Raw genomic sequence first — 21,406 nt, 5'->3', positions numbered from 1 at the left:
GACAGTCTAAGTAAAGGAAATGTTTTCATTAGATGTCTACACACTTCTTGAGCATCTCCTGCTGGGAGGCCTTTCATATCATTTACACAATTCCCAGGTCCCTGCAGGTGTCAGACCTGTAGTGCTATTAACCAAATGCTCCCATGATTGCTTTTGTCCTTTGTGCACAGACAGACGAATGGGGGCTGGCTACAGACATTTCAGATCTATGCACAAGTCTCTGTCGAGGGCCTTTCATGGATAATCTATAGCAATTTTGGTTTTCTTCAATTATCTTATTGACCAACCAGTTCTGAAGAGATGTTCTGTCCAGTTATTCGAGGACATTCACAGACCATGAGTGACAGTGGTAAAAGAGCTGCAGCTGTGTCTGCAGGTTACCACTGGCTCCATTAGGCTCTGAGTACCGTTTGAGCGACAAGTGGCTGAGAATAAAACAGTCACATATTTTCTTAATTGTAGGCTTAGGGGAATGTTTTTAGAACATGAGATCAGACAAAAATGACTTACCTACATAAAAATCTCCTCCCCAAAGGAGTTTGCAGAGGAATACTGCTACTCCCTTTTCTGTTTTCTCACCTCCTTGATTTATTCACTAATAAGAATTGGGCACCAGAATGTTCCAGACATTGGGGTAGGTGTGGGAGTGAATAAGATCCATGCAGGCTTTGGCCTCAAGGGGCTTCCAGCCACTGGGAAAAGGCCCACTAATAGTCACTGGACTTAACAAAATTACATGTGTGGCCAGCTATTAAATCAAATTCTTCTGATTGTTTCTGACTTTCAGGCAGAGGACCAAAGGCACAGGGGCAGGTAAAATAGGTAGCCACAGCCTGCATGACCTTAATTGAGTGGCTAGGTCACCTACACAAGACCAGCTAGGAGCTTGTGAAATCAATCCTGCTAGCAATTGTGATCACCCACCTGTGGGAATTGAGGCAGAAGAGGTCAAGGAGGGAGTGATTTCCAGAGAGAGTTGTCTGTAAGTTCCTACCACCATGGGGAAAGCAGGTAGATGCTTCCTTTCACTTCGAGCCACATGAGAAATGCTTCAAGGAATCCAACCAGCTAGCCTCTCCCCTCAAAGGTGCTCGCTGGGCAAAATGAAGAGTGGTGGATGTGCTAGGAGTGAGATGCATTCATATGTGTTTCAGTGAACCAGGTGGATCCATGGGGAGTCCGATCTGGACAGCCTTGAATCCTACCCAAGAGGACTGCCTGGAGGGCTGATGCGTAGACAGAGGCTGGGTGAGGCGGACCACTGGCAGCCCAGGGCCTGGGGCAGTTGAAAGGGACTCACAGAAGGACAGACATTGCCAGAGTCCGGGGAGCTGGCCCTAAGTCTCCCACAGAGAGGTCTCCAAAATCTCACCAAAGTGCCCCACATGGAAAAAGCTGGCCACTTCCCACCTGCCATATCTAGAGAGATCCAGGGCCGGGCTCCGCCTACACTATCACACCAAACTATTGCTTTTCCCTGGACCTGAGCTGTGGGATCAGAAGCAGTAGCCAGCTAGTGGGGAGGCGGTGGAGAGAGCAGAAAGGGCCTCCTGTGCAGGCCACCGGGCTGGAAGCAGCCCACGCCAGGGCCAGAGGGAGGCTGAACTGAGGTTTTGAATATACTGGACTGGACATTTTGACTGTTGAAATGAGACTATTCTTGTAACTAAAAAGTACTGGAAGACATTGGTGCCTGCCCAGAACTCCATGCAGGTGGGGAAGGACAGACTGCCGACTGCTTTGCTGGGACTGGCACGAAGCAGTGATGCCGTTTGATGCTTCCATCGTTACTTACGGTGCAGGGAGTCTAGGGTGCCTTGGGAGAGCAGTTTCACAGAATCGATCAAAATAGCTCAGCTGTTATATTTCTAACTTGCTTCAGTCCTCTTACATTCGTTTTATGGTGAAGAAAGAGATACATATTTAGCTAATAGTGAATAACTTGAGTTTACATTTCAATTGATATGCTTTTTGGCATTTTTATTGAAATATCACATATCTCATTTAAAGGGCACTAAACTTCAGTCTGTAGCTCAGTGTCTTTCAGCCTGTGTATACACCCATATAACTGCCACCCGCCTCAAGGTCTGGGACTTTTCCAGCACCTGAGGGGATTCCCCCAAATCTCTGCCCATCTTCCTGAGTGTTACCTGTGTACTGTTAGTTTTAGTATTGTTCCTTTTGACATTATGAGCTTTTAATATATTCAGGATAAAATCTTTCATCTGTCCAATGATATTCATTTCTCAATTTCTTCTTTTACATTTAACATTGCTTATATTTTACATATATACACCCTTTTCCCATTATAAGAGGGTTTTGTATATACTTTATCCTATACACACACACACACACACACAGAATCCTTATCACTCTTTTGTTAAAATATATATTCCCTAATACTTTTATAACACAATTAACAAATAAATACAGTCTGGGGTAGAAGACAGGAATTAGCGGATCTCACAGCCCCATTCTAGTCACTCCTAGCAGCTGAGGTGAGAGTTTTTACATCTCCAAAAATCACAGTCGGAGTTAAATTCAGTCCCAGTGTGCCTTTGTAGCACAGCTCTCAGAGCTGGAGGAACTTGGAATCCGTCTGGAGCTGTGACAGGAGGGTGATCTTGATCAAAGCACCTGCTCTGGCATTTATTGGCTGTGTCTGAGCAAACTATGTAGCTCCTCCAGACCTCCATTTCTTCGTCTGTAAAAATGGGGATTGATACCACTTTTTCCTTTGTGTGATGGTGAGGATTATGTGAGTTAAAACATACAGAGTAGCCATTACAGATGGAGGTTCAAAGCACTGCGGATCCTGCTCTTGATAGAGATAACCTTGTAAAGGCAGCGTCTGGTCCAAACCCAGACCTTCAAGCAGGCCAAATGCTGATACCCATATTTGACCAGTGAACCACTTCAGTCTCAAAGGGGTTCAGTCAGCATTGCCCAGTTAAACTTGCCGTGATGGTGGAAACGTTCTATATCACGGTGTCCAGGACAGTAGCCTCTGGCCATGTGCAGCTAATTGCTCATGTGGAATGTGGCTAATGTGGCTAAAAAGCTGGTTTTGATGTTACCGAATTGAATTAAATGTAGTCACATGTGACTAATGGTTACAGTAAAACAGCACAGATCTAGACCATTCAAAAGTACCATACAGGAACAAACTCAGCTGTCAGCATCCCTTCCAGTCTCCTGCAGCGCCTCGTTTCTCTGAAACAGGAACCCCACTGGGGGCCCCCACAATGGCTCCAGCAATAAGCCTGCTGAAGGGAGCACATCTATATTAGGTTTATGGAGAGAAAAGCAAAACCTTTATGTAACCTCAGAGTGGGTGTTATCTCAGAGAAGACAACGGCTCTTTCCCAGTGAGAAAACCAACCAGTGAGTATCTGTCTGCCCCACAGAGTTTAGGTTTTGGGGCTGCGGTCCCAGGTCTAAGGTAAAATGGGGACATGCCCTCTGACTCGTTAAGGTGGAAAAGTGGGTGCCGATGTAATGGCCTCTACTTAGTATGTTCAAGGTCTCAGGGATCAGATTTTCCCGAAATGTGAGTGTACACAGTTTGTCTCTTTTGTTTCTTATTTTGACAGATGGCAGGGACCCCTTCTACATTTTTGTGTTTATTTTTTGGCATTGCCTAGTGAAACACACAATTCTGTGTTGATCAGAGCCCTGAGTTCAGGTTTGTTCATTGCTTCAAATCTGAAATGGAGGTTGGGCCAGGACAAACACAGCACAGAATTTTTGGTGTGGGCGGGAGAACAAGAAGCGAAAGAAACAAGCAGCTGCTGAGCAGGCAGCTGCTGTCACCTCTCCTGACAGCTCCTGGCCTGCTTCCAGCCCTGCCCCTCCTCGCCCATCCGGGCTCGTGCCGGCGGCCACAGGGTACTTTTCAATTACACTCCTTGCCCAGTCTCTGCCCTTAAAAAGCGGATCTTCTCTTCCATTGGCAAGGCAATCTCGGCATACCGGGCCTGACCTTTGAGCTCTTTGTAGGAGAAAGTGACCTCTCTGCTGTGAGTGCAGCTTCTTGTCCCCACTTCCTGAAGATGCTCAAGACTTTGCCCCTTTCCCTAAGTCTTCACCATGGCCAGATGAGACATCTGGTGGAGAAGTGTGTCACAAGGACTCTGATCAAGGAGGAGGAACCATTGAATTGCAAGGAAATAACCTGGGAGCAGCCTGAAGTTTGGTATCGGTTTAGTTAGGATACGGGGCACATGGTCTTTTGTGGGTGACTTGAGAGCCTGATTCTTAGAATGAAGATAGGTAGTTTCCTCTGTGAGGACGGATTCTGAATGACAGAAACCCAATTTTAAAAAAATAACATACTATATCACTTACTTTATATCAGACACTGTCTTGTTTTCAAATATTAAGTCACTTACTGTGACCTGACTCATTTGAGGAAGAGGAGGTTGATACTGCTATTACCTCTGTTTTACACGTGGGGAAATGGAAGCTCAGAGAGACCCAGTCATTTCCCTGAGGTTCCACCGATAGCAAATGGTGTCAGTAGTCCCTGCTGTGTGGCTGCACGGTTTTTGCCGGGTACCCCGAATCTCGCAGCCTCTCCATCTTGCTGGCCAACTCTTGAGATGCAGACTGCTCAAAATGTGAAATGTAAAAACCCGCTTCTGACTCAGGACAGTGAGAATAGCATATGTCAACACTGCCAAGGCTTTCTCTATTTCTCAGTCTTTCCTTAGGAAAGTTACTTTTGACCATGAGTCTATTTTGTGTTGCTCCAACAAAAGATTTGTACTTGCTAAAGGCTGGTGCAGGGAGGAGCGCTGTACCCCTGCTGACAACCACTGCAGCACCTCCCAGGCTGAGATGGTGGCAACAGACACCCCTGCCAGCCTCCCCAGGCCACCTGCCAGCAGGAGGCAGAGTCAGAGCTGCCCGCGGTGAAGCACCAGGAAAACTCCACTGTTCCTGAGGCCTCAAGACCCCAGACATCCCACCTTGACAGATGGGTGAGATGCTGCCCACTGCTCAGGGCACAGAGTGCCATGAAGCTCCTGGGCCTGTCCCCAGCCAGTGGGAGCTGATGGGTATACCAGGAAGAAGAAGAAGAAATTTAGTCTCAATGTGAGATGCTAGCAGCTATGAAATGTTTTTAAATGACTAATGAGTTGTCTACTGCTTCAACCTTGCAAATGGTGTTTTATGTTAAAGAGATGGGGTCTTGTTCTGTCACCCAGGCTGGAGTGCAGTGGTACGATCTTAGCTCACCAGCCTTGGCCTACTCCTTGCCTCAAGCGATCTTTCCACCTCCATCTCCCAAAGTGCTGGGATTACAGGCATGAGCCACTGTGCCCAGCCACAGATGGTTTTATACAATCACCAAGTCAGAGGATAATTGATGGCTTACATCCTTTTTATGTCAGTCCCACCCTTTTATTATTTATCAGCACCCATTCACTTCTAGCTGTCCACACGCCATCAGCCTCTGCGTATCTCAGCTAAGAGATCCCAAACATCCACCAGGCACACACCAGTGTTTGTTCACAAACAGATTTCCCATGACAGCAGCCGAAATGAAATAGAGAATGCTACATTTAATTGCAATAGGCCAGCAACTTCGGTTCCTTTTGGCTCCTTCTGATTTCCTGGACACGTAGAGTGACCCTTAGCATCACGGCAGTGCTGGATCCTGCCATGTTCTTTTACTAATGATTGCCCTCTCCTTCTCCCCTCAGAACAGATGCCTTAGGCATCACATTTTGCTTTAGTTCTTCAGAGATTCCTGTGTCAAAAAGGTCTCAGATGAGGGAGACATCTGGAAACTTGCACACTAGTTTGGATTCCATTGTGAGCTGGCTAGTTTCCTCATTTGTAAAATTGGCAAATTGATCTGTGTGGAGTTACAATGCATAAATGAACTATTTGTTATATTTCTCTGGAAATATGAAATATAAGAAACTATTATCTTAGAAGTATGGATTTTCTTTTCTTTTCTTTTTAATTCCAAAGACAGATTCTTATTCTCTAACTCTTTCTCTCTGGTCCAGACAAACCACCACCAAGTAAGAAAATCCTAGGTCCTTGAACTACTTACCAAAGTTTGTTCTCATCTTTTATATGTCCCTGTTGTTATCCTTTAAACTGTCCTTACAGTGAGACATTTACAACAGGATTTATTAAGTTAGCATGAGCTAGATTTAAGCTTTTAAGAAGCATGTCTTCAATGGCACTTATTTTCAGTTTTCATTAGCTGTTGAAACAGAAACGTTTGTCCTATTGAACTAGTGGGATTCTTTAACCTTTTGTGGATGAATTTTGTTGATGGAATTTTATGTACGTCGATAGCTTCTTTCCTCTGTTGTAAGAGTTTTCTGATGCAAGTGCCATGGGGAGCCCGTATTTTTCCTAATTTTCCTCCCTACTCTTGTAATTACTCTTGGACCTTAGAAGCATTTCTGGAGACTATGGCATGCAACCAAGCCCTCAGGATGGGGAACGATGACCCTGACATCACATGGTCTTTGTTTGATCCAGCCAGACCTGGGCCAGTGCCCTCCATCACTTTAGAGATGCCTCAGGATGCCAAGAGCTGACTTAACACTTATGTAACAACCGGTTCATCAGGCCCCACAGTTCTGCCTTGTCTGTTGCATTTCTCTTTGTGTTCCTCTCCTCTCCACTCTGCTCTCAGATGCCCCTAACTTCTGGCTCCCAATCTCTTTGCATAAAGTCTCTCGTTGGGTGAATGTCAAAGATGCTACTTCTTCCACATTTCTGTAACTCTGAGTGCATCTTCTCCACACTCCTATAACCCTGAGTGCATCTTCTCCACAATCCTGTAGCTCTGAGCACATCTTCTCCATGCTCCTGTAACTCTGAGCGCATCTTCTCCACAATTCTGTAACTCTGAGCGCATCTTCTCCACAATTCTGTAACTCTGAGCGCATCTTCTCCACAATTCTGTAACTCTGAGCGCATCTTCTCCATGCTCCTGTAACTCTGAGCATATCTTCTCCACGCTCCTGTAACTCTGAGCATATCTTCTCCACGCTCCTGTAACTCTGAGCATATCTTCTCCACGCTCCTGTAACTCTGAGCGCGTCTCCTCCCCGCTCCTCCAACTCTGAGCGCGTCTCCTCCACGCTCCTCCAACTCTGAGCGCGTCTCCTCCACGCTCCTCTAACTCTGAGCACATCTTCTCCTTGGGGAAGGAAGGATGCACCCACTGGCTTTTTTTATATCAGTCTTTTTCCCTTCTATGGATCAGGATTTTAAAAAAAATTTAACTAATAGACTACTTTTTAGTTATATTGGAGTTAAACTCAAAGATAATTTTGTCGGCAGGGGGCATTATTTAACTAAGAAAGTTAAATACACTTTTAAGCATCAGGAATAAAAGGAGGCCCTTCGAGACTTTTCTTTTTCCCTCTGGTCTTTGTCATTTTCTTGAAAACGACATTCTATATAAATTAACCACCCACCTAATGGAAAATACAGCATCTGAAAAAAAAAAAAAAAAGATTCTCTTTTGTTCCGGTAAACTTATTGCCCTCTCTTATGTTTTTCAATTAGAATGTTCTTTTTCATCGTGTGAACAAGGAGCCTTTTAAAATGTTTTTTTAAATGGACTGATTCCGTTTTGGGACATAAAGATGTAAGCTTCGAAGCTATCTGATTCCGGGGTTGTGGGGCAGTATTTAAAGACTCCTGTATGCACAGCTGTTCAGAACTAGGGACTGAATTTTAGCAAGTCATTCAAATGCAGAGTCATTTGTCAGAAAATGTTCAAATAAATGGTTTTCCTGATGGTTTTTTCCTTCTCGCGGAATGAGTGTCGTTCATTGCCATTTGCCTTGTCCCAGTTATTTTTATTCTAACATATCTTCCACGTTTTCACTGTGCCTTCTCCCAGTCGCCTCCCACTTCACATCTGCTAAACTGATTTCCCAAACCACCAGCTTAAGACTTAGGTAGCTTATTACCACTTGTCTCAAAGTCAAGTATTCTCCCCCGTGGACTTGTATGCATTCATTCAACAAACATTTGAGGGCTGACCAGGAGCAAGGCACAGTGCTTACCAGATTTGGGCTTTGTCTGTGGGTTTTACTACCTGAAACATAAGCCCCTAGAAGACTGTCAGGCATATATTTTCTCTATGTTCTGTTCCTCTTGGAAGATTCAAGAACCTCACGAGTAGTTAATGACTAGTAAGTGTTGAATGTGTATTGGAAAGTTTAGAATTACTGTGGTATTGCTGTGTAGGGTTTAATTCCAAACTTACTGCTCTTTCTTATGTTTTTCAATCAGAATGTTCTTTTTCATCATGTGAACAAAGAGGCCTTTAAAATATTTTTGTAGTTAGGCAATGAAAAATGCCAGAAAACCCCGACCTTCCATTTTTCCAGCAAGAAGCCCTGATTCAGAGTCATTATTGCCCCAAGGTGGTGCCGATGTAGGCAGGCCAGGGATGGTGGCCGGTGGGCAAGGTGAGCAGCTGCCCTGCAGAGCCTCCCGTCCCGGGTTTTAGCCAGCACAGTCTCCCCTGGAATAGGGTTGCAGTGTTAAAATTTTGAATAAGGTTTCCTCTCCTCAGAAGAGTTGAAAACCACATTGGTTTAGGCGTGTTGTCTCTAGTCCATGAACATGAGGAATCCAAGTGTACCCCAGACCTGTCAAGCCTGACTTGCATATATCATGATCATTCAGTGTCTTTGCCTCAGTTTCCCAGTTTACAAACTGGCCTGAATCTAATCTAACTCTACACCACGATTTAAATTATATTCTTCATTTTGTGTAGTCAAAGAAGACAGAAAACAGTAGTATGCTTTTCATTTTCTTGAAAATCATCAAGTTAACCCCCCATCTCTTATTTCTGAATTCAACACATCCTGAGTCCTTCTTTATAAGCTCTTTGTTCCAGATTTTAAAGTTATTTTTGTGATAGGTGATGGGGAGGAAGGCAGCACGTCACACTGCCTTGTGTGTACCTATGCAACAATCTTGTGTGTTCCTCACATGTACCCCAAAACCTAAAATGCAATTTTAAAAAATTATTTGTGTGATTTTAATCCGCTCTGCAGTATTTCCACTTTCCTTTCAAAACCTCTGGCCACTGTTAGGAATATACTGTACTGATTATACTGAGAAAATTACTCTCATAATTCTCTTTAGCCTAAAACTGCATTTATTGAAGCAGATTTTCCCAATGTCCTAGAGTTCCCTTGGCCATGTATAGTAAATTACTAATAACTACCCTGCTCTCCTGAAAGAATGAATATAATTTCTAAAATGCCTAAGCTATCAACAGGGATTAAAGTGCCAGAGAACCTGATTTATTGCTTTGCAGATGATTTTTCTGGTGTTTGATTGAGTCTCATTCACGCAAACTAGTTTATTCAGGCTGGAAACCTTAGTTTCCAGATCCCTGTCTTCCATGGTCATTGGTAAAGCGAAATAGTTTCAGGCTCAGCAGCTGTTTGACATTTCAGCCTACTCTTCCTCAAGCCAGCTGCCACTGATTCATTGATAGCTGCTTTATCTCAAGAGGCTGAGTGGTTGTAGCAGTTAAAAACTCAGCCTTAAGCCAAGAGTTTAGCCTGGATCCAAGTCCTGGGCCTGCCATTTGCTAACTGTGTGACCTTAGGTAAGATACCTAGATTTTCTGTACCTGGACTTCCCCATATGCAAAATGGAATCATGATAGTAACTATGCTGCAGGATTGCTATTGATGATTAAATGAGATAATAAAGTGGTTAAAATGTGGCTGAGTGTGGTGGCTCACATCTGTAATCCCAGCATTTCGGGAGGCCAAGGTAGGTGGATTGCTTGAGCCCAGGAGTTGGAGACCAGGCTGGACAACATAGAGAGAGCCCCATCTCTAAAACAAGAAGTCTTAAAAATTAGTCGGGCATAATGGCATGTGCCTGTAGTCCCAGCTACTCAGGAGGCTGAGGTGGGGGGAATCCCTCGAGCCCAGGAGGTTGAGACTGCTAGTGAGGCGTGATCTTGCCACTGCACTCCAGTCCCCGGGGACAGAGTGAGACCCTGTCTCAAAAAAAATTACCTAACATGGGACAACTTCTCAGTAAGTCTTACTTATAATTACTCTAGGAAGGTTTTTTGTTGTTGTCTTTTTTTTTTTTTCTAACTGATCCAGGGAAAATGCTGATTTTCCTAATTATTTATGAATACGTTGAGTAGAGTCAATATAATCTTGGTAAAATAGACTCATCTCACAATAGCATCTCTCTTGGAGGATTTTGACATCGTCAGTGGACAGTGTTTTGCTCCTAAGCATGTGCTGGCTGCCACGCTCCATCCCTTGACAGTTTCTGTCTTGCTCCCTGCCAGCACTACCGACTTTTTGCAGGTGGTTTCCGGACTGCTGTGTTTCCAGGCCCAGCCTCTCCTAAGGGTCAGTAGGGCATCCCCAAGCCCCGCCTTGCAGATGGACGCCCTCCTTAAACCTCCCCTGGTTTCTTTGGTTAATGTTTCTTCCATGTGCAAACCCACCCAGAAGTGTGTTTGCTGCTCCGTCACCACAGAGCCTTGTTTGTTGAGTTGCTCAGTAATTCTTGTTGAAGGAACAAGAGCTATGGGCTCCTTTTCAGAGAATGAACTGTAAATGTCTTGCATTTTCTGAGCGCTCCACCTTTGAGAGCAGGGCTTTTTCTTTGTTCGAATCCCCTGTCTCTGCATCCCTGCTTCAGGAACTGGCAAACAAAAACTAAAGTAGATGCTGCTGCTTTGATAACTTCGGTAAGTACCTCGGGGTCGCTTGGGTGCCATGGAGTCGCTCTACTGGCGCAGGAGGCTTTTGCGGCGTTGCGTTATAACCGCGGGCCGGTGGCGTGTGCGGGCTCCACCCAGAAGCCCGCGCCAGGGTCAACGCCGACCCGGGAGCGCCATCTTGTGGGCGCCTCAATTGCCGCCTCCGAGCAGGCGCTCGGGTAAATCTTACTCCACCGTTTCAGGACTTGGGGAAATGGAGCCAAAAATTACATGCTAGACAATTACAACATGGCTGTCAGCCAGACATTAGCAGATCTCTGGATCGAAATAGGGCAAATGTCTTTTTGCTGCTTTAGATTTCTTTTATTGAGCAGCAGCTTCTATATTTTCAACAGGGACTTTTGAATGACCAATTCTGTATTTTACACGCATTTGTAAAAAATAAAATCATCCATTCTAGTTAGTACATCAGAAGATCTAGATTTCTTTTACTTTTTTAGGGATTTTTTTTTTTTTTTTTTTTTTTTGCATGGCTTTTTTTTGGGGGGGGGCGGTAGAGTCTTGCTACTGAGTAGCAAAGTCTTGCTACTCAAAATGTGGACCCTGGACTAGCAGTATCAGCATCCCCTGGGAGCTTGTTGGAAACACAGAATCCTTATCCCGGTTCCAGATCCTCTGAATCAGAATCTGATTTTAGCCAGAGCCCCTAGTGAGTCCAGTGCATGTGACAGTTTGAAAAGGACAAGTATAAAGGACTGTGAAGGAGTCAGAAGGACTAGTGTTCTTGTCCCAGCCCCTCTGTCTCCCCATGCTTCTCAGCCCACGCGATCACTTCTCTTCAGCCTCTGTGGCCCATATGTGATGGGAGACCATGGGATTATGGTTTCTGTCTTGTCTGATGCTAGGTCAGCTGAGGAAGAATTAAAATTATATACAAGGCTGGGTACCGTGGCTTGCGCCTGTAATCCCAACACTTTGGGAAGCCAAAGAGGGCAGGTCACTTGAAGTCAGGAGTTCGAGACCAGCCTGGCCAACATGGTGAAACCCCATCTCTACAAAAAATACAAAAATTAGCTGGGCGTGATGGTGTGTGCCTGTAGTCACAGCTATTCGGGAGGCTGAGGTATGAGAATCTATTCAACCTGGGAGGCAGAGGCTGCAGTGAGCCCAGATCATGCCACACTCTAGCCTGGGCAACAGAGTGAGACTCTGTCTCAAAACCAAGCAACAGCAAAAAATTATATACAACAGGTCACTTTGTACATTGTAAAAACCTGTGCAAATGTAAGCGAAAATTATGGATGGCAAAAATTCTTCCATTTCATACTCCACTATCAGAGAGTCTGCTTTGCATTATATCAGAGTCTGATTTATACCATCAGCAGCCAAGCAACTATTCCAACTGCGACTATTTATCATGCTTCAAATAGTGACTCACCAGATTTCATGAAGTCTTTCAAAGGTCCCTCTCAGGCCAGTCTTCCCAGAATTCAAAATAATACGATTATATTAGGTTTTCCTTAACAAGACCTTTCACACACTTGCTGTCCTGGGCCTCAGAAGCATCTGCTGTTGAGCCCAGCATGAAGCACAGTAGGTACTCACTAACGCCGGTTGATTAAACCACTAATTGGCCCTCAGCACGGTCCAAACAGTAACCTGATATCCTTCACACTAATTGTGCATTCATGATAATCAGATTATTTGCATCATTAGAGACCTGACATAGCTACATGAGGACTCGGTTGTCTCACTAATATATATGAAATATTCATTAAGGAAATAAAGTCCTGATGGCTAAGAAATTCTCTGGTAGTGCACACAGATTGACGAAGGTGAGAGCATTAACTGTTTACAAACATCATTCCCTTTACCTTGAAATGAGGGAGGGAGTGGAACAAAAAAAAATACCGGCAAACTATTACTCTCTTCTCTTTACATACATTTTCAAAGAAAAATTAATCGTGAGAAGGTATTTGGTAATAAATAGGTGAAATATTAGGAAAACATATCATCTGAAGCCTTACTATTTATGAGATATTAACATCTATGTTGCTGCTGGTCCCCAGTGGCTCTTGTTTCTGAAGAATTGGGACTATGTCAAACAGTGAAAAGTAAAATATTGGGAATAATTTGTTACGTCATCTGCCACCAAACGGAGGTACAAAAATACTCAATTCAAATTAGATTAGACTTGCATTGTCTACAGTTTGTGAAATTATGATCTTAATTTTTTTTTTTTACCAAATACAGTAAAATCTTGCTGTTTTCATTTATCTGATTTCTTGCAATTAACAGCATTCTCTCCAATCATTTAAAAGGATTCGGAATGTCAGTGCTTCAAAATTACTTTCCCTAAAGTTAAAATGTGATTATAAGTCACTTTCTATGAGGGAAAATAAATACTCATGTCTGTACATATAAAGATGTGGTGTATCAGAGTAAGATCCTCAAAAGCAGGACTTTGCCGTGTTCAGTTCATCTCTGAATACCTAACAATTCCTCTGTGCTGCCTGTATGTGTTTTATAAGGATACATTCAATTAAAGAACGCCAGAGACACATTTTTGTTCTTTTTGTTCTTTTTTTCCCAACATTCACCTTGAAAATTTTCAAATTGAGAAAAAAATTGCCAGAATAAAAGAAAGTACACTGATACACATCTAGAATCCCTCAGTAATCATTCATGTGTTTAACACATGAATTCTCTCTCTCCCCACTCCCTCTAAGAACAAAAACTTGTTCTTGTAAAAAAATTTTTGCCTTTTTATTTTAGCTCGGTGGGCACATGTGCAGGTTTGTTATGAGGGTATACTATGTGGTGCTAAGATTTGGATCCCATCACCCAGATAGTGAATACAATACACAATAGGAAGCTTTTCAGCCCTCGCCACCATACCGCTCCCTCCTTTTGGAGTCCCGTGTCTACTTTTGCCATCTTTATGTTCATGTGGTCCCAAGATTTAGCTCCCATTTGCAAGTGAAAACGTGATATTTGGTTTTCTGTTTATGCATTAGTTTGCTTAGGATAATGGCCTCTAGCTTCATCCATGTTGCTGTGAAGAACATGATTTCATTTTTCATTGCTGCATAGTATTCTGTGGTGTGTGTGTAACACATTTTCTTTATCTGATCCACTGCTGATGGCCACCTAGTTTGATTCCATGTCCTTCCTGTTATGAACAGTGCTGCAGTGAACTTGCAAGTATATGTGTCTTTTTGGTAGAACAATTTATTTTCCTTTGGGTATATACCCAGGGATGGCTGAGTTGAATGGTGGTTCCATTTTTAGTTCTTTGAGAAATCTCCAAACTGCTTTCCACAGGGACTGAACTAATTTGCATTCCCACCAATAGTCTATAAATGAAAAACCTGCTTTTGCATAGCCAACAGTAAAACGATCAAATTCAGGAAAATTTAACATTGGCAGAATGCTCTCTACTAGTGAGTAGTCCTGATTCTGTTTTTGCCAGTTGTCATAGTAATGCCCTTTTAAAGCATTCCTCTCTTGACTCCAGGTTCACAGGTTGCATTTAGCTATTGTCCCTTTGGTGTCCTTAGAGCTGGAAGAGTTCCTCAGTTTGTCTCTGTTGTTTATGACATTGACATTTCTGAAGAGTACAGGCCAGTGCTTCTTCAAAATCAGATCAATATTATGCATTTTTGGCAGAAATACTAAGGATGTATTACATTACAGAGCATCACATTAGTAGATATATGATGTTAGTTTCTTCCATCATGGGGGATGGTAACTTTGATCATTTGGGGTAAGGTGATTATCTGCCAGATTCTTCCTTTGTAATTAACAAACAATCTCTGAGGCGTACTCTGACACTGTTAATTCTGTTCTCTAATACACTTCATTCAATCATTTTAGCATTCATTCATGATCCTTGCCTGAATCAGTGATAACTGCCTTGGTTGAAAATGGTGATTTTTGGCCAGATGCAGTGGCTCATGCCTGTAATCCCAGCACTTTGGGAGGCTGAGATCAGAGGGTCACTTGACCCCACGAGCTCGAGACCAGCCTAGGCAACATGGCAAGAACCTGTCTCTACAAAAAATTTAAAAATTAGCTGGCCATGGCAGCACACACTTGTAGTCCCAGCTACTCAGGTGGCTGAATGAGAGTGATGCCTTGAGCCCAGGAATTTGAGGCTACAGTGAGTTATGATCACACCACTGCACTCCAGCCTGGGTGACACAGAGAGACCCTGTGATTAAAAAAAAAAAAGAAGAAGAATAGTTTCATTTTCTGCCTTTTTAAAATCTGTCTGTCTTTGTGAGCATCAATATCAATAAGGACGTACAGGTTCTTCTTATTAAACTGGTTATTGCTCATTACCCTCATTATTCATTTTGATGCTCATATTGTCCCAGCTTTCCCCAGGGGTACCTCTTCAGTCTCACTCCTGTGTTCATTTGACATGGCCTCATTAGTCTGGATCGTTCTTTAGCCCTTAGCATATCTATATCAATTCAGTTATAGATATTTATAGCCTTAGCATGTCTTCATTCAACATACTGCTCAAATGACAGATTTTTTTCTTGCAGCAAATATTTTTCGAGATACTGGTGTGTCACAGTACTGATCTTACTCATGAGCCAGTAAAAAGCCAGGCAATTAGCTGGGCGCAGTGGCTCATACCTGTAATCCCAGCACTTTGGGAGGCCAAAGCAGTGGATCACGGGGTCAGCAGTTCAAGACCAGCCTGGCCAAGATGGTGAAACTCCATCTTTACTAAAAATACAAAAATTAGCTGGGTGCAGTGGCAAGCACCTGTAATGCCAGCTACTTGGGAGGCTGAGGCAGGAGAATCACTTGAATTCCGGGTGTGGAGGTTGCGGTGAGCTGAGATCACACCACTGTATTCCAGCCTGGGCAACAGAGCAAGACTCCATTTCAAAAAAAAAAAAAATCCAGGCAATTAAATTGACCCTTGCAGTGTAATGCAGGGAGTTACAACAGCCATGAGTTGCATGTGCCATGGGTGCACAACGAAAAGCTCCCAATCCCACTGGGTGAACTGAGAAAGACTCCAGAGAGAGTGCATATCATCTCCTAGGCCCAAAAAATGAATAGAAATAAGTGTGTGGAGTTGGCATCATGTTCCAGGCTGTGGGAAGCACGTGCCTCTTGAGGAACTGAAGGTATTTGTTAAGTCTAGGACAGCGTGGATGTGCCGGGGGCATGGATTGTTGCAGGCCGCAGGGACACAGCAGTGCAAGAGGAGAGGCTGAAGGGGTGGGCCAGGGCCTTGTAGCTCTATTAAGGACCCTTCCCAATGGCTGTCCCTAGAGGCAGTTGTTCTCAACACTGACTGTACATTTGCACCCCTGGTGAGCCCCCGGGGGAGCTTGTCAGAAATACCAATAACATACCCCCTTTCCAAACCAAGTAAATCAGGATCTGGCTGGACATGGTGGCTCACGCCTGTAATCCCAGCACTTTGGGAGGCTGAGGCAGGCAGATGACCTGAGGTCGGGAGAATGAGACCAGCCTGACCAACATGAACAAATCCCATTTCTATTAAAAATACAAAATTAGCTGGGCTTGGTGGTGCATGCCGATAATCCCAGCTACTTGAGAGGCTGAGGCAGGAGAATCACTTGAACCTAGGAGGCAGAGAGTGCGATGAGCCAAGATTGCACCATTGCACTCCAGCCTGGGCAATAAGAGCAAAACTCCATCTCAAAAAAAAAAAAAAAAAAAAAAAAATCGAGATCCTAGGTGTGGCAGGGAACTCTAGGGTCTATATGTTTAATTTCCCTGTCTAGCTTCTAGAGAATTTGTCGTGGAGAATGATGTCGTGTGTCATAGAACTAAACTGTTCAAAACTAAAATTTAAAAAGACTTATTTTATCTTATAGGATTTTGAACTCAACAATGAACTAAAGATGAATGTCCTAAATTTGCTAGAAGAAGTTTTGCGAGACCCAGACCTTCTTCCCCAAGAAAGGAAAGCCACCGCGAATATCCTCAGGTGAAGGCAATTGAAGATGCCAACTGTATCTTGGTTGATTTCGTGACATTGGTTGATTTGTGCTATGTTCATAGAAAATAAGAGCCTATCAAAGACCAGAAGGATAAATCTTAGAATCCAGGGGACAGTTGGGACTATGTTCTTAGCAGTAAAGTGTTATCTATCATCTTCTCTTTCCTGGGGGCAATTTGGTTCTGCTGTCTCGGGAAGACTTGGGACTGGGTGGTATAGCTCATGCGGAGTGCAATTGCTGTTATATATGGAGGCAGACAGCAGTTTACTATAGAACCAACAGTTAAAGAAAGGAAGCCTGGAGAAGCCTCTCCTGTGAGTCCAGCAGGCATCAAAGAGAGACAGCTTTTCCTCATGTGGGTTGTAATTGCTTATTGCAAGCTCATGTTTGTGAGCAGGGTAGTAGTGTCTGTGGGAGTCTCTTGCACGTAAATTGTGGATGTGCCATCATAGAGTAGTTATGAATCTTCTTTGGCTTCTTTCACTGGTCCTTGATCAACTTTTCTGCAACTTGTCCATTTAGGATTTCCACATCATGTAGGTGGTATAATTATGAGGGATTGTATAAGGTATGACCGCACACTTCTATGTGATAAAAGCTTCCACTTTGGGATCCTGCTAGAGATTTATTTGTGTCCATAGTTGTTGTACCCAGCATCCAAGTGGGTAACAAGCTTTCTTATAGCTTCTTGAACTGGTGAGTGGATGTTTTCTAGTTCACTGTATGTGGAAAGGGGCAGCCACTGCTGGCTCTGTGCAGACATTGCAGTTACAGCTTCCCAGCTCACGCATAACCGTGTCCTTTGTCCCTGCTTGAGGATGGGAAGCCCAGCATCTCTCTGCCAGGGTCTGGCACTTCTTTACCACTGTGACTTCTAGCTCCCTCTTCATTTACAACCTCTAGCAACGACCTTCCTTTCCTAGACCTTGGCTACATTGTCTCCTTGTTAACATTATCCAGAAGGCTTGTGTCATCCACAGGCAGTCTATTTTTAGCTCAGTCCATTTTTTTTTTTTTTTTTGGGACATAACATTTTATTGTCATCCAGCACCTGTGACAGTTTCACGTCTCTCTAAAGGAGACAGGGAATTGGAGCATTGTGGGTTGTTTTAAAGGAAAAGAGGAGTAGCTAGGCATATCCAGGTGCTACTAAAACAACCAAGCTCTCTCCTGGCATGCTCCTCCTCACAGTCTGCTTTATTGTCCCCTTTAAAAGTCTGGAACAGCATGTAGCAAAACAAATAAATTACTTTGCATTTCAAAAAGTCCTTCCCTGATGCAGCAACACCAGATATTGCTTTGTGTTGTGTTAGCAACCCGCCTGTAAGTCCTTCTTAGCCCCCATTAGCTGAAGATCCCATAGCCAGACCTTGCATTGGTGTAGGGGCTTTTATGTAGAGAATTGTATCTCCATATATCTGTACCCCCAAAAGATATATTGTAGTCCCATACCTCCCATACCTCAAAATGTGACCTCATTTGGAAATGAGGCCATTGCCAATGTCATCAGTTAAGACGAGGTAACTGGAGTAGGGTGGACCCCAATCCACTTTGATTGGCGTCCCTTATAAGAAGTCAACCATGTGGCTCATGTCTGTAATCCCAGCACCTTGGGAGGCTGAGGCAGGCGGATCACCTAAGGACAGGAGTTCGAGACCAGCCTGGTCAACATGGTGAAATCCAGCCAGGTGTGGTGGTGAGTGCTTGTAGTCCCAGCTACTTGGGAGACTGAGGCATGAGAATCACCTGAACTCAAGAGGCAGAGGTTGCAGTGAGCCAAGATGGCACCACTGCACTCCAGCCTGGGTGACAGAGCGAGACTGTTCAAAAAAAAAGAAGTCAACCATGGAAGACAGACACAGAGACAATGGCATCTGAAGGTGGAAGCAGAGACTGAGTGATGTAGCTGCAAGCCAAAGAACGCCAAAGATCAGCGGCAAACCACCAGCAGCTAAACAGGCAAGGGAGGGCTCCCCTCCAGGTTTGGAGGCAGCACAGCCCTGCTGACAGCTCCATGTCAGTTCTCTCTCTGGAAGCAGGAGACAGCACATTTCTGTTGTTTTAAGCCACTCAGTATGTGGGATTTTGTTAGGGCAGCCCTAGGAAGCAATTTGGGGCTGTCTTCACATTTTCCAGTCTATGAAAACATCTAAATAAGCCCAGGGATTCCATTCCCATGCCTGTTTTCAGATTTTAAAATTGTAAGTACATATTGAGGTGAAGTCTGGTTTCAGTGAATGAGTGACTCTGTTGGTGAGTGATTACTGTTTCTGTTGCCTTCATGTAACTAGTTTATACGCTCTTTGCATTTAAAACACTAATATTTAAAAACTGCATTCTGAAAGTGTGTGCCCCTAGGGACATTTGACTAAATAGCTTTCAGGGAAGTGAGGGTGTTCGGGCTGGGAAAAACTGTCAGGATCAGCCAGTATGAGGGCATCTTGTTGCCAGTCCCCTCAAGATGTCCATGCCTGACTTGACCCATCAATTCTGAGAGTTTTCTGTCTGCATCAAGAGGTGACCTCAGAAGTCAGTTAATTGGAGTTGGTGCTTAAGATGAATCCTGGCTGGGCGTGGTGTCCCACGCCTGTAATCCTATCGCTTTGGGAGGCTGAGGCATGTGGATTACCTGAGGTCGGGAGTTCGAGACCAGCCTGACCAACATGGTGAAACCCTGTCTCTAATAAAAATACAAAATTATCTGGGTGTGGTGGCACATGCTTGTAATCCCAGCTACTCAGGAGGCTGAGGCAGGAGAATTGCTTGAACCTGGGAGGCGGAGGTTGCAGTGAGCCAAGATTGCGCCATTGCACATTCCAGCCTGGGTGACAAGTGCAAAACTCTGTCTCAAAAAAAAAAAAAAAAAAAAAAAAAAAAAAGATGAATCCTGTTTGCCATCCCAGGTCTTGATTATTCATCAGGTTTCAGATGTGCCAACTCTTTTTGCTGAATAATGACCTGAAAATTAGAAGTGTAAGACTGATAGGGAATAGACATTTTAGTCGGCGGTACAGCTTGAAACCGCAACACTGAGCAGAGTCTGATTTTAGCTTTGGCAGGATGTCACAGGGCTAAGTCTTGGCTCAGCCATTGACAGATGTCAAGTTTTCAACCAGTCCGAACCTGTTTCCTCATTTATAAAGTGGGACTCATAATAGCTACTTCATTAGGTTGTTGTGAAGAGTACATGACGTGATATGTGTAAGGAGTTAACACGATGCCTGGAAAGTCATTAGCACTTATAGTAAAGTGAGTATTATTACTGTTAGAAGCACCGGCAGTAGTTCCTGGAAAAAGCAGCTTCTGCCATGAAGGCCATATGGCCCAAGCAAAACCAGGCTGGATCTGAGTCACACTCCACTTTCTCTAGGCTTCGTCACCTTTTCCACTCAAAGAGAGCATGGACCAATCCTAGGACAGACACTTGTTGCTCTTGGCTCTGTTTTGGACTCCCCTAATTAAAAGAGGAATTTTCCATTCATACAACTTGGATAATCCCATTTCCTTTTGTTTGGTGTTTCATTATAAATGCACAATTATTAAACTGTTGATACTGCTGTTAGATGTGGTAGTGGTGGTGCTGGGAAACCCAGGATCCTGGAATGTTCATCAAAGCCCAAGGGTAGCCAGAAGACTAGAAGCAAATATTTCCTCTATAGGATCTGAACCAGAAGTGCAGAGGCCTCCACGTCTGAAGAGAAAGAATTCTGAACGTGCCCTCTAGAAAATACAGGCTATGCCTGTGAGAGAAACATATCATATATGGTAGTTAAGTGCAGCCCGACATTCGGAGATATATGCATTCCTGACATATAAGACGTATGGACATAAAACATGTTTTTATGCATATGTTGCCTTAATGCAACAAAGCAAATGCTCTTTTTAGTGATGCATCCCTGACTCACAGTCTCATAGGGGTCACTTAATGATACTGAATACACTTAATGGCCATATATAGTTTGTTGCCCTGTTTGTAAATAAAAACCTCTACTCAAAACTTTTATTTCTAAAATACCATCTCTCTTCCTCCAAAGTTTCGTAACTAGCTGTCTTTAAAATCTTTTCAGTGTACAGATTTTTTTAGACACCTAACATGCCACAAAATAAAAAGAAACAGTGATTAACTTCTTGGATGTTCAGCTGTGATGGGCTCAGGTCATAGAAAAGTCATCCCCAAACCCCACGTAGCATCAACGAGAAGGCATAAAATGTTAGGTAACTTAATGGAACCAGAGGCCGTCTTGGAAAATGAGGGTAAGATCATTGAGAAGAGGAACATTTAATGGGAACTAACTAACTTTTTGACCTTTGCTTACCAAGGGAAATATATTACCCAGCTTCATAAAAAAGATCTTTCCCACTGGCACACATAATTATGGAGCCACAGATCTCTCCCCAGGAACCTAGACTATGGTGGAAAAAATGACGCAAACTTCCAGAAAAGTCACTGTTATCCCCTATGTGTCACCCTTCCATATGATTTAATAGTCTTTGGAGAAATAGCTTTAACTTATTTTTTCCTCATCTTAATCTGCCATTTAAGATAAGATGACTATTTCTTTTCTTTGCCTAGAGATGGAGTCCCACTCTGTCACCCAGGCTGGAGTGCAGTGGCACAATCTCGGCTCACGGCAACCTCTGACTCCCAGGTTCAAGCAATTCTCTTGCTTCAGTCTCCTGAGCAGCTGGGGTTACAGGTGCCTGC

General features: G+C 43.7%; 1 protein-coding gene across 1 annotated transcript in view; it reads left to right on the top strand.

Annotated features, from left to right (window-relative positions):
• Positions 1-21,406, top strand: part of RASGRF2 (Ras protein specific guanine nucleotide releasing factor 2) — a 272,235-nt gene that overhangs the window by 224,626 nt on the left and 26,203 nt on the right. Inside the window, exon 19 of the mRNA XM_032277037.1 lies at positions 16,576-16,688. Coding sequence (XP_032132928.1) covers positions 16,576-16,688 — 113 coding nt within the window. The remainder of the gene's footprint in view (positions 1-16,575; positions 16,689-21,406) is intronic.

Source organism: Sapajus apella, unplaced genomic scaffold, assembly GCF_009761245.1.
Source record: "Sapajus apella isolate SASKATOON/1434 unplaced genomic scaffold, GSC_monkey_1.0 scaffold1, whole genome shotgun sequence".
Taxonomy (NCBI): domain Eukaryota; kingdom Metazoa; phylum Chordata; class Mammalia; order Primates; family Cebidae; genus Sapajus; species Sapajus apella.
Note: the sequence above shows the minus strand (reverse complement) of the source record. Positions and strands in the feature narration are given on the sequence as shown.